This window comes from Coregonus clupeaformis, chromosome 11 (assembly GCF_020615455.1).
Source record: "Coregonus clupeaformis isolate EN_2021a chromosome 11, ASM2061545v1, whole genome shotgun sequence".
NCBI lineage: Eukaryota > Metazoa > Chordata > Actinopteri > Salmoniformes > Salmonidae > Coregonus > Coregonus clupeaformis.
Window position 1 is genome coordinate 29,806,959 of NC_059202.1, and position 13,779 is coordinate 29,820,737.

Consider the following 13,779-nt stretch of genomic DNA (forward strand, 5'->3'; position numbering starts at 1 on the left):
GGATTGTGTATGTCTGCCATCCAGAGAGTGGTAGTAGGTGCGAGGCGCACCGGTTTGTGTCAAGAACTGCAATGTTTCTGGGTTTTTCACGCTCAACATTTCCCCGTGTATATCAAGAATGGTCCACCACCCGAAAGACATCAGGCTAACATGGCACAACTGTGGAAAGCATGGGCCAGCATGACTTTGGAATGCTTTCGACCCCTTGTAGAGTCCATGCCCCAATGGATTGAGGCAGTTCTGAGGGCTTTTTTCCAAAGCAACTTACAGTCATGCGTGCATCAATTTTACATATGGATGGTCCCGGGAATCAAACCCACTACCCTGGCATTACATGTGCCATGCTCTACCAACTGAGCTACAAAGGACCACTTTCTCCTCCATAGCCGTTGCTAAGTGATAATTGACGCATCCACATTGTGCTGTTTATTTCTGATAATTTTCAAAACCTATGAAGATGTCCAGTAAAAGCAGATTTGCAGTTTGTTGACACCACAACACAGTACAGACTTGGAAACATATTATCCCGAATGCTAATAAATATTCGGTTAAATTCGCTGCTCTGTTTTGCTTGTTTACAGCGGGTCATTTCATAGGGAACTGTCAGAGGCGCTCTAATATTGTTACATCACCAACATTTGGAGAATAAAGGCGCTAACATGGCAGCGGTTCTAAAACCTGGCCCAACTCTCTCTCTCAATGACTGAACATAGCCATAGGCCTCTACGACTATGACATGAAAAATAATAGACTCAATATTTAAGGGGTGCTTAAGCTAATTACATAATAAGGTGCAATTTCTGAGCTTAGATTCTTCCAACTGGTGACCCATTTTCACACTAGCACAATTACTATTTAAAAAAAACAGAAGATGCTTGTCAATCATAGCCCCCCATTCTAACCAAATGTCCTTCATTTTTTCAAAGAATTATAAGCAGTATAGCTAGATCAGTTCATTCAAAGACCGGTATTACTCAAGGGTTTGAAGTTGAACATGTAATCATCTAATCAGTTGCTGTCTTATCTCAACATTTGCGATTATAAACACATCATGAACCCATCTGAACCAAGTGGTCCTAGGGCTGGGTGATATGGCCAGAATATAATATAATTTAATTTTTCACATTTCTGATGGTATGAAGGTATTTGATAGTATTTAATGTTTTTAAATAATACAAGTTCTACATTTGCTTTATGAGTTGTGCATGACCCTAGGGTGGCAACACATGAATTCTAAGTGTTTTCAAAGGGTCTTTCTCCATTCTGATTGTTTCATTTGAGATAATTTCCACACTGCCACGTAGAACTGCACGATATGGGCAAAATAATCGAGGCCTTATTTTTAACCAAATATTGCAATTGCGATTTGACTTGCGATCATGGAAATAGAATGATTATTCTAATTATATAGTTAGAATGTAATAGTGGGCACTTAGAATACAGTGTTGTTCCTATATCTTTGAGTGAGTGCAGCGAGAGCAACACTACTTTTCCTCGTGGTCTGTCATGTTCTCAGCTGTATTAATCAGGGTCCTGGCTGCTTCTCTGTTCAGAATTCCAGTAGCTTGTCTGGTAGAAAACCAACACCAGTTCCCAGTTTAGACACCATTTATACTGGACTCTTAATGTTTCATCTGTCAACTTCATGCTAAACCTATTACATTCACCAAAGTCAATAGTTCCTTCCCTGTGGGCTAAAAGTTCATCATATTGTTATGCGTCATCCTAAACCCTAACCAAATTGTAGGAGTGTATCGACAAGGCTACAACTAAGTGAGGGAAAACAGAGGTACAGGCTGTGATTAAAGAAACAAAAACAACTTCTAACGTAATATCCTATCGAACACATTGATTTTACATATTTGAAAATTTTAAAAAATTCGACCTGATACTCTTTTTAAGTGAGGAATGCTTTCCTTCCACATGTTCTACATTGAACAGGCTGAACGAGAAATCAGGCCCACAACTTTACGTGAGGTCAGGGTTAATATGATGGCATCATGAATATAGTGTTGAGTGTGATACAGTGAAGTGAACAAGACCTTCTGTGCCTTCCCAGTTGTAAGCAAACACTTTCACAACTAGCAATGCGATCAAAGAAGTACTGAGCAAAAATCCAGGTATTGCCAGCAGTAGTACCTGTTATAACCAGTGGGGCATGTTCTCTAGTTGCGCCGTGATTGGCTCAGTGTTCTGTCACTCATGGGGACACTACGTCACCGCCAAGTCTAAGGGTAGAGCTAGAAAATTCAAGCCCCTTGGGTGCTGCCATAGAGTTACATTAGAAGTGCCCATCCAAGAAAGTTCAAGGTCATTGACCACAGATAAAATGACGTCAAATCACGTTATATCTACTGTAGCTTTGATTGGACTGATCGGAAGGTAGCTTAGTGGTTAAGAGCGTTGTGCCAGTAACCGAAAGGTCGCTGGTTCTAATCCCCGAGCCGACTAAGTGAAAAATCTGCCGATGTGCCCTTGAGCAAGGCACTTAACCCTAATTGCTCCTGTAAGTCGCTCTGGATAAGAGTGTCTACTAAATAAAATAAAAAATAATGTCAATGTCATACTTTCTAAATGAAGCATGATTTGTGCCGCGCTCAAAACAACTGTTAACTCGGAACTGCGAAATCTGACTTCGGTTAGTTCAAGACAACTGGGAACTCGGGAAAAAACTAGCTCCATCTGGGAAAATACGTTTTGAATGGTCATCCAACTCGGAATTGTAAATCCGGAACTCGGGCCTCTTTCTAGAGCTACGACCTGAAGATCACTGACGTCATCATGATTCGACCTTGTTTTTTTCCAGAGTTCCCAGTTGTCTTGAAAGCACCATAAATCCAGAGAATGCCAGACTTGATGACCGAAATTGCCCACAAAGGATCGCCCGGCCACCTTCCTGTTCAAGTGAGCACAGCACAACAAGGTGAGTCCAAAAATGTATTGTATGCTGCTGCATAAATGATGTAATATGCCAGGGAGATAAGAAAGTAATACTAAGTGTATGTTGTGTGGCAAGCTGTTAGTAGCCCATGTGCCTCACCCTAATAATTTGGTATATTTTCCCTTCTTAATTTCGCCTACTGTTCTGACTTGGTGGTGCACATGTAGCCTATAACCTGTTTTAGAAATGTAATCATCGAATATTGTAAGAGCTTTCATTGTCTGCTTATATGCCCCCTTTATTTATCCTATGGTTCTGACTTGGTGTACAGGGAGAACACTGTAAGAATGGCCCATGTTCTGAATTCTGTCGCTGTACATTTCAAAAGTGCTAAACAAATAGTTATATTGACTACGTCCGTCCTTGCTCGCTCATGAATGTCTTAATCGAAATTACGTATTGCCTCTTATCCGCTTGTCGTCCCCTTATGCCATAGTTTGTACATCTCAATTGTCAGTAGAAACCACATTTGTTTAAGCAAGTCAGCCATATCAGCAATGTTTTTTTTAAAGGCAGTAAATGAGGCTGAATTAACTGTTTCGCTGCCAGACAAGGCTCCGCTGATAGCCAGGTGTAGCAGTGGTAAGATGTTGGGACTGCTGTTGGGACTGCTTTATGTAGGCCCTAACAGTTTGTGGGAACCGTTTGTCACTGTTATAGTTTAATTAATGTATTGTTTAGTGTTGTGGCTTTGATGGCATGCATCCCACAATTTTGCCCCACCAAGATTGACATGCTAAAATCGCCACTGGTTACAACACAAAGTTTAAATCATCTATTTATTTCATTTCTTTAGTCATTTTTAGTGACTTGTTTTAGTGTGGTTAGCCTTAGTTTCTTTTAGAAATATAAATGTTATAGCAATCCATTCATAATAACGAAAGTGCAGGAAAGGCCTCACGTTATGAGAGATTTCAAAAAGGCATGTGATTCGATTTTTAAGGCACTAGCTGAAAATCAACACTGGCCTAAACTTGTGAATCAACAGTTTGGGGCTGATGTTTGCGATCTCCTTTGTGTAATAACTGACCTGAACAACAATAATCCATATCAGCAAATGTATCATCATTCTGATAATTATATAGCATATGTTTAACATAAGAATCTGTAGCTAGTTCATAGAGGAAGGACCATATAGGGGTCTTATGGTAGAACAGAGAAAATGATCAAACACAACTTTGCTCAACAGTACATTTAGACTTTTAGATATTAGATAATGTTATATTCATGTGATAAATCTGATCGGTCCATACCTCAATAATGGAAACTGAGTGTTCCCAGTAACATCCCAAAAAGGGCTAACAGTACATGGCAGCCCCAGAGCCTGCAAGAGTGTTCTGAATTTCTAACAACAGCTGTAGAAACTAGAAAAAAAGGTAATTGTTGGGGTAGAATATAACCAAAGATTTTTATACCTAACCCAAGATAGACCACAGCCTGTCATTTCCAATGGGAGCAAATTAATCATAGTGGGCAGAACAAGCAAGGAGGTGGGCAGAGTCAAGCATGAGCTAGCGAGATCCTGTTGGTGTGTTCTAGCATGTATTTGCATATTTCTGTTAGGGAGTGCCTACTCTGTGAAGTGCGCGTGTGCAATAACTCAATTCACCCATGCATTCCTTCTGAACAATGCAATTTTTAAAAACTTTGGCAAATGGTAAAGATTGCAAATCTTAGTCCACTCTGTTCGTAACAGATTGTAGTTTTGGGAACAGAAAACTGTATTGAGATCAAATGTTTAATCGATAAGAAAATGAGCAGAATGTCGGACAAAATCTATCTCGCTCCATCTTCTCCCACTGCCGGTCACTGATCTTCCTCTCATCACCATATTTGGTGGTGAGTGGAAAGGATTTATACATTCTGTGAAACATCTGGCTCATTGTTCTATCTGTGGTTTAACTGTATGCACTGATATGGTTAACATTGATCGATTATCTTTAGTTCTGGGCTGTGCACTAGTGACTACCCACTTGGCACACACTGGTTCAATCGTTTTTTCCACACCAGTCAAATTACATTTTGAAAAAAGAGCTAACGTTAGCTAGCTAGCTCTATCTTCACCTCCAAAGAGACATACTCCAAACACAGTGAGTATGATCCCTGGTTGATTCTGTTGACTGAAAAGGCCCCAGTGCATGTGGATGGTGTCATCGTCTCAGCCATCATATTTCTGATTCTTGAATGGGATTCGTTGTGTAGGAAAGCCATTTTCGCATGTAGATAGGCTGGTAGGGAGAGAGAGGGAAAGGGTTATTGACAACGGGCGGGCATTTTCAGCGTGGCAAACTTAAATCAAAATAAATTAGGCTTTCTTTGGATATCTGGTGGTTAGACCGCAACTAACCACTGCAGCTAACAACAGCCTAGGAAAATACTTTTACCAACTATTATGATCACTATAGCTAGCTTTCTGTGCTTTTAGATAGCTACAACTCCTAACCTTCACCTAATTATCCTAAACTGCTACGTTATTTCTCCTAACCTGCTATGAAAAAGTCACTTCCGGTCATAGCTGTATCAAAGTGACGTGTTTTTAGGGAATCTCACCCTCGATCAACTTCTGTGGGCTAGCTAGCTAAAAACACTACTCAATGAAATTTACCTCATGGAATTATTGTTGGCAATTCAAACACTTTTTTCACAAGTTTATCCTCATTTCTGAGAGAAGAGTACAAACGTTTCCATTCATTCACTGACGTTGCTCAAAGTTAGTCGTTGACAGCTAGGCCAAATATGTTTTCATTGTTCTGTCTGAGACTAGGCTGTGGTAAACAGCGAACGAACAAGAACGACGACTCACGTGACGTCATCATATAATGATTGACGACCCTTGCTTACTGGATGAACAGCTAGTGCGCTGCGCGACTTCTCTCACAGCCGCTGTCTCCAGCGAGATTAGTGCGCTGTCTGTTTACATCGGAAAACGTCATTTTAGCCACTGCTATAATCTATAATAAGCAGTCTTCCACGTTCAGAATTTGTGCAATTAATTCAGCGCTTGCCAACTTTGGAAAAATGTCTGATCATTGCAGACGCAGAGGACATGGGGTCTCAACATTTTTTATAAGGGTTCGTGTAAATGTATGCATATAATGTATTTTGGGCCTACTTTACTTTATAAATAAATTACTTTGCTTAACTTCATCTATGATATTTCATTTTGCAGGAGGTGAGAAGAAAACTGTCAGGCTTCGATGGTCAACTTGCATTGGTTGAAACAATGTTGCCAACGGGATTGTTTGCTAAAATAATGCATTGTGAACTACGAAGAAAGACCTCTGATTCTGAGCAACAAAGCCCATTACCTGCATCGGAAGTTGCACCTTTCGCTATATCACAGCCATGCTGAGTCCAGCTAAACAGTGACGGCAGATGTGGATGCATTGCCATTACCAAGGATGGAATTATAGCCCTGTTCCTTCCAGACAAGAGCCCCACCTGTGCAAGAGCCCTACCTGGCATCCAAGAGCTAAGCCGACCATGCTGTGATAGGCCTATGCGATTAAATACAAGACAAGGACAATAAATAGAATGCAGGTAGGCCTGGACTTAACTGGAATAGTGGTTGTAATGCATCTACTCTTTATTCACAATCAATGTGTCCTAAGATCTGTCCTGTATGGTTGGTATAGGATGTTTGTAGACCGTATAAAGACGTTGAGTCAGGAGTGTTCATTAAAAAATAAACATTATCTCTTCAGCAACCTCTCCCTGCAGAAAACTTCAACAAATGGATTGTGTGGTGGTGTGATCAACATTAATGTCATCAATATGAAAGAAGGCAGCCATAGATCTTCAGCATTGAGTTCTTCGGCTGGAGTTCCTTTCCCATGTCATAATGGATCAGAACATTGCTCAATGTGTGATGCTTGTTACAATGGAGGATTTTCCACACAGACCAGTGACAAACGGACACAATAACTTTTAGATCTGCCAGTGCCCCTTGCTGAATCAGACCGAACCGCTAAAGAAGGACAAACCATTTTACAAAGAGCCCAAAGGTTCCTGCCTTTGTTACACGCTGTTGGAATCCCATTTTGGATTTAGGATGACATTTTCATATAATTCAGGCTCTTGTTATTTCTGATCTGTTAATTCAATAAATAACTTAATTTAAAGCTCTGTGAGTGAGTTGTTTTTCTCCTCTTATTGATCTCATGTACATGTAACCTATCACCATATATGAAAACTGTTATTCTATCTCCTTTTAGTAATATTTTAAGGCTGTTTCTTGATAAAAGCTACAGAAAAGTTCCAATGTATTGTTACAAAATAGATATCACCCTTCCATTCTGGAATTCCAGCTTTTCTGACAATTAAAATTGACCTGCCCACAAACCTATGGAAGTATTCTATCTATCCCCTTGTCTTTCTAATTTTTCAATTATCTCTAGGCTTTGTTTGTATGTAATGGTTTTATATTTTCACATTTTAACAATTTTAACCAGTCATAGAGGCTCTAAAATAAATATTTTAGATTTACTGATCTTATAGCAGTGTTCGTTTTTACATACATAATAAAATGTACATCACGTGAGATTCTATTAGTGAGAAAATGTATCTGACTTTCAGAACTATTGTCCAACTCAATGTCTCATAAGTTTTCAAAAAGAACATGATGATGTTATTGTAATTTGATTGTGACATGACCACTACAGGAGGGGGAAGGTAGTTGTGACGTCTGAATTTGAGGAGCAGTTAAGGGGGGTATTATAAAATGCCACCAAAATCCTTCTATCCTAAACGAGAAGCACTACAGGGACATTGAAGATCTCTTCAGAAAGTATTTGCTGTAAAATTGCATTGTATTTTTGCTTATTCTATAAGCATACCTATTTTGAAGAAAGACTTATACATTTTTAAATTATCTTCTATCTCTTGTACTGTTGAACAAAACTTTAAAGGTAAGCAGATTTAAGACTTCTTTGGAAATCTTTGTTTTGCGACTTTTAACTTCTAAAATTGAGTTTATTTTTTTACAACTAACACTTTTTAAATATCTTGCCTTAGATGCAGAAGTATTTTGGAGTAGTGTGCATATCACTAATTTTGTGTGCAGCTCTGTCAGAAACAATTGGATTAGTGATTGCGGTAGGTCAACATTTTATTGTATTTGGCAAAATGTTGTTTTAAATGCTGTTATTTTCTCGTTGTTTTAACTACAAGTAGGCTATTGCAAGCAACAATACTTGAACTTTTTTCCCTATTACCTAGACAAAACACCATAACAAGCATTGATATAACCGAGTTCTTGCATTATAGTCAGGTCAAGCAATTGGCATTCAGAAAATTAGATAAATTGTTGAGAAATCCGATGAGTGTGTATAATGAATCTGTTTTGAGTGTGTGTTTGTCTCCTAGCAGGCTAAAGAGAAGCGAGGGTGGACACTAAACAGTGCTGGCTACCTTTTGGGTCCCCGTAAGTGACTGTTATGTATTAAATACATGTACTCTTTCACACAACTGTCAAAACTCCACTATCATAAGTAGTTTTAACTTAACTATAACTTACACACCTGCGCTGTCTCCATTATCATGCTCTTCTCATATTTGTTTCCCCGTTATACTTTTTCACATTTCACCTGGCTGTGTAATGTGGCATGATGTATTCCAACAAACAAACTGTGTAGTTATTGGACTTTTCATTTGTTATATCCTTTTAAATGACTATATTTTGAAAAGCATATTTGCACAGGAACACATTTATTCCCAAGGTTCATGGATTCTTGTCAACACAGAATGAGGATGTATCCCATAACACAGGTCCGTGTTGTAAGTTGAGGTAAAATGCCATCATCACTGTGTTTCAGGTCATATTGATCACCTAATACAGATAAAGGATAATCCAAGCGTAAGAGAAGAACTACTAAATCAATGTAAGATAGCTCCTGCAGGACATTGAAGTCAGCAGAGGAATTGCTCTGTGACGTCTTGCTCTCTATGTTTATTATTTGCTTAACTCTTTATGCAACAACCAAGTGTTTATCACAGCCATGGCCACTTTATGTTTGTTTTTCTACCTGTTTAGGAATTATTAAACCATCATACAGGGTATTTTAATCTCAGAGGCACTTTTAGAACAAAGTTGATCATTTCTATAACTATACTTGATGGGTGATGACCGTGGGTAAACGCATCAAGGGCTTAAGGGTTAATGTTAAAATTCAAGGATTATACTTCAGATAATTAGTGCTCTGACATGATTATTCAGTGCACTATTACTAGCCCTCTTGACTCAAACCTCTATTAAAGTTGTTGATGGGGTGAGGTATACTGTAATTTCAACCATTGTCTTTCCTGCCCCTCTCACTATATATATATATATATACATACATACGCAATGTGCTCTCTGAGATGGACAACGAATTAAATTACTATTTTACCCTTCTTCTTTGCATGCTTTGGGACCCTTCCTTAATATATATATTTTTTAAATTTCAGGTTCTGTTTCCATCAATGAATGTGCCTTTCTTTCACGTATTTCATTGGTGAATATATGTTTTCAAGCAATTCCATGACACAAGCCCTGCAGGTTGCTTTTCAGACTCTTGACAAATAGAAGGAAAAACACACCATCATAAATTACACGGGTGCCTTATGCCGTCATGTGAGCTTTAGGCAGGGTTGCAGTGTTTGTGCGTAGTGTGCAATGAAGGGGATGTCATCTAGGAAATGGGTAAAAATCAGCTGTGCAAACTATGTTTTTGTTTTGTTGTTCAGACGGCATTGACGGTCACCGCACCCTCAGTGACAAGCATGGCCTTGCTGGAAAGAGAGACATGCCCCTGGACGATGACTTCAAATCAGGTGAGAAGCTAAAGCCTTGTAAAATCTCTTATAGCCTACAGTTTATTGGCCTCTGAGAGGGTAAATAAAATATGTTTAGAGTAGATGATGTACTGTACAGTAAGTCTGTTTTACTCAGTGTAGTCTCTACACCTCATGAGGATCTCTTCTTATTTTGCAGGTGCTTTGAGAATAGCAGATAAGGATGTAATACATACTGTCATTGACTTCTTATCATACCTGAAACTTAAAGGTAAGTTCATGGTGTCTGTTATTCATGTTTATTACAACAATTAATTACAGCAAAAACACTGACTGCATTCTCTTGATTTCTATTTTTTCATGAATAAAAATCAGGCGTTTTGACGTGTTCCAAAAATAGTAAAATAATCAAGTTTTTCATTTGGTCTGATAATGATTGTATTTAATATTTATTTACAGATTACATTTATAGTCAGATTCCTGGCTATATGTAGCTAAAACATTGTAACAGAACAAATACTAGCATAGTCCTAATCAGTTATAACCATCTGACTGTGCTCACTCAAATGTTTTGTCATCTACCTTGCAGAAATCGGGGCTCTGGATACCATACCTTCCTCTCTCACATCAGAAGAGATGGGTCAGCCCTAGTTCGACTTCAACAATTAGTGATCTCTTCTCTACACCTCACCCGTCTACAAACAACAGTATCTGTACATTTCCCATTATACTGGATACTGGTGTCATCATAACAACAATATACTATACAGATTAATCACGTTCTTATTATAATTTGAAAGAAATTGATTGAATAAAACTTTTGAATGGCAAAACATTGTTGTTCCTATATATGTATTATACAGTATATATTTTGTATGCAATGATATTACCTTAGAAAGTGTAACAACAATCCAAACCACTCAGCTGAAACAAAGTCTCCAATTTAAAATGTCAAATCTCCAGCTTCTCTCTCACACCAACTAGATACAAAGGAATCAGAGATTGCTGAGCAACCTAATAGCATGATGTCGCAGTTGGTCGTTGTATTCTGTGATCTCTGCTCAGTGTTTTGTCCCAGTGAACTGTCGACAGCACCAGCAGCACAACTGCACATAACCCATTCTACAAGTTACTGTCTCCAAGTTGAGCTTCACCATGGTAGCTTGTTTCCAGAGTAGTCCAAGAATCCCCCATGATTATTTTCTGTCAGATCAGTGATAACAGACAGCAAAGATGATATGCTCTCCTCCATACTCAAATCCGCCTGATCCATAAGAGACAGGAAATGCAGCATATCAACTGTCAACTCATTTTGATACACAGCAATGTATTTTAATGTATTCTAAGGACACAACCATAAAACGCCTCAACCGAGAGTATTGGACACTCACATGTGGGCCACCCATGTCAGTGCGCACCCAGCCAGGGTGAAGAGCCATGCACAGAATCCCTTCAGATTCCAGGTCAGTGGCCAGACACCTTGTCACCATGTTCAAGGCAGCCTGCATATGGAAACAAAATGAGATGGACATGACATGTAATGAATATGTACACATAAGAACAGTCAGATTAACTATCGTCACACCCAAACATCCTATGCTCAATATCGCAACCAGAGATGGTCTGTAATGTTTATATGGGCTTTGTTGAAATGGCTCATTATGGTTGCTGTTCACCTTTGAGGTCCTGTAGGCATAGCTTTTGAAGGCTGCTCCGGCCTCCCAGTTGGCCTTAATGGAGCCCAGTATGGAAGAGATGTTGATCACAGCTGCTCTATGGATCCCCATTCCAGTGCTCCGTGCAGCAGCTGCCTGTAGCAATGGCAGAAATGCCTACAAGAAACAACAACATTATGTGATCTAGAGATAGTTGCGAGAATACAGGTTTCTTATGAAGTAGGGAACCTTTCATAAATGTGTGTGATTTGGGCATGTTTAAAAATATCCTCTGTGCTACAACAAAATGAAGATGTTTCTCATACATGCTCTTCTAGAGGTGCAACAAATTGATTTACCTTGGTGACAAAAAGAGGGGCAACAGTATTACTCTCAAAAGTCTTCATCATGGCGTCAGGTGTCACTGTCTTCAGATCAGTGGATAGATTGATGGCTGCGTTGTTTATGAGGCAATTTAGGCCATCGCTTCCCAGTATGGATGACACCTCTTGGAAAGCTGAGTCTATACTTGACTGGCTGACAACATCTGATACGAAAGAGATCATAGATGCATTACCATTCAAAAAGGAAGTTCTTCACAGGAAACAAACATAATTTAGTTTTTGTTTTGTTCCTGGGTTTTCTTTTCCAGTATTGGTTTAATTTACTTTTACATTATTGGTTTAATTCAGTTTGGCATTTCATCATGTTCTGTTGAGTACTACAAACATATAATTAATTGAGCGTGTAATCAAAGTTTTAGTTAGTCCAAAAGTTTGAAGGGAGAAAAGCCCTGAGAGGAACACAGGGCCAAAACCAATACAGTGTTTCTTGCACTATCTGGTGGAATAGCAAGCAAGGCATATGGGTCACATGGGATCATATACCGATTACACAACAAAATGTGGCATGCATCAGCATCACACCTCCCCTAGTTTATGTGTCCAAGTTATAAAAATGATGTAGGCTATGCAACTCACCAAGTGGTACAATATGAACACCTTTGCAGGACGTGGCAATATTTTGAAGATCCTGAAATGAAGATCAACTTTTATTATGTATCCCTAGGTATACAGTAAAGCCGAATCCTCACACGTGTATTTCCATTATGTGGAAATGTATAAAACAAGTAGAACATGATGTTCTCCTACCTGTGCTGCGGATGGATTGCGAGCAGTCGCTATTATTATTGTGGGTCTCTCGGTGCTTCTCGCCAGGTCTTTCACCATTTGTAGACCGAGACCTCTGCTTGCCCCAGTAATTACTACAGATTGACATTTTGTGAAATTTAGAGTCATAGTTAGAAGATGTCTGTTACTAGTTTACTTTGTTTAATGAAGAAGTATGATCGGTCTCAGTTTCCGGACAGAACTTTTGTAGCTATACAATCTGAAGGCGTGGTTTTAGTTTCATAACTACTCGACTGGACCAATGAGGGGAGGTGCGCTTGATTTAGTGTCTGTGAATGTTTTTTTTGTGTGTGTCTGTCAAGACAATTTGTACAGAAAAAAAAAGGTGCTATTTACATTGTAAGAATATATACTATTATTTTGTTGAATAGCAAAATATTAAATGATAACAAATATATAGTATTGTGTAAAAACAAAGAGGATGTGTGTCTTTGGCAAAACCCACAGAATTAGAAAACCATACTTGCATATCAACAACAAAAAAATCCTTATCAAATCAGTTCCATCCTCCCTATTCACTACTAGTACAAAGTGCAAATCCAAAACACCACATCAGGCGACCCAAATCAAACGTGCACATTGGAAAGAATGGGTGTGACTCGCGCCGCGCTCAACCCCCTAATCTTTAATACTTTTTCAGACGTTAGTCACTTCTCCTTAGAAAAGCTTCTTACACAACCAGGGTTGAAAGTAAGCACGGTGTCCCGACAAAATAAATAGTGGGGGAACACCGTACAGGTAAAACATGATCCTATAACATTAATTAAAACAAAATGTCAAGAAAACTGTAGGCTATAACAGCACTTTTTTTAATCATTACTACATGTCAGAGGTATGGAAAAATGAGCGAGTGGAGTTGAAAACGGATGGTAGGATACGCTCCAAAATGCGATGTGGTTCGACGAAAACTTAAATTTTGCCAAGGCAGAGATGAGTGGCTCAGTGGCTGACAGAGAGACTGGCCTAATGACAATCGCCAAATGTCATTACACTTTTTGGTGTTTGTGTAACAGATGTCTCTTTCCATTCACCACTGTCTGGAGGCTGAAAATATGTTGCGAGTGGATGAACACATCACGACTGGTTGTGTTTATTCCACAATAAAAGGTAATACATTTGATTTCCTCTCAAATCAGTTCCATCCTGCCTATTCACTATAGTACCAAAGTGCAAATCCAAAACACCACTTGGCACATCAGGCGACCCAAATCAAACGTAGCCT

At 39.0% G+C, this 13,779-nt stretch overlaps 2 protein-coding genes across 2 annotated transcripts; one reads left to right on the forward strand and one right to left on the reverse strand.

Moving 5' to 3' along the window:
* The first annotated feature begins 7,706 nt into the window (after nucleotides 1-7,706).
* Nucleotides 7,707-10,363, forward strand: LOC121577297 (galanin peptides-like). Its single transcript, XM_041891059.1, has 6 exons — nucleotides 7,707-7,848; nucleotides 7,955-8,035; nucleotides 8,309-8,363; nucleotides 9,665-9,751; nucleotides 9,912-9,983; nucleotides 10,302-10,363. Exons 2-6 carry the CDS (start codon nucleotides 7,955-7,957, stop codon nucleotides 10,361-10,363), a joined length of 357 nt encoding a protein of 118 aa, XP_041746993.1. The 5' UTR covers nucleotides 7,707-7,848.
* Nucleotides 10,140-12,784, reverse strand: LOC121577294 (C-factor). Its single transcript, XM_041891058.2, has 6 exons — nucleotides 12,519-12,784; nucleotides 12,348-12,399; nucleotides 11,727-11,914; nucleotides 11,389-11,544; nucleotides 11,104-11,214; nucleotides 10,140-10,976 (listed from the first exon to the last, which is right to left on the reverse strand). The coding sequence occupies exons 1-6, from the start codon at nucleotides 12,663-12,665 to the stop codon at nucleotides 10,863-10,865; spliced, it is 768 nt and encodes a 255-aa protein (XP_041746992.1). The 5' UTR covers nucleotides 12,666-12,784; the 3' UTR covers nucleotides 10,140-10,862.
* Between the last annotated feature and the right edge of the window lie 995 nt (nucleotides 12,785-13,779).

Bases quoted from the DNA above. Each gene is read 5' to 3' on its own strand.
- LOC121577297 (XM_041891059.1), top strand. From the start codon at position 7,955: ATGCAGAAGTATTTTGGAGTAGTGTGCATATCACTAATTTTGTGTGCA. The intron at 8,364-9,664 runs GTAAGTGACTGT...TTTGTTGTTCAG, and splicing joins TGGCTACCTTTTGGGTCCCC to ACGGCATTGACGGTCACCGC. The intron at 9,752-9,911 runs GTGAGAAGCTAA...CTTATTTTGCAG, and splicing joins GGACGATGACTTCAAATCAG to GTGCTTTGAGAATAGCAGAT.
- LOC121577294 (XM_041891058.2), bottom strand. From the start codon at position 12,665: ATGACTCTAAATTTCACAAAATGTCAATCTGTAGTAATTACTGGGGCA. The intron at 11,545-11,726 runs GTAAATCAATTT...TGTTTCTTGTAG, and splicing joins CCCCTCTTTTTGTCACCAAG to GCATTTCTGCCATTGCTACA. The intron at 11,215-11,388 runs GTGAACAGCAAC...TTCCATATGCAG, and splicing joins ATGCCTACAGGACCTCAAAG to GCTGCCTTGAACATGGTGAC.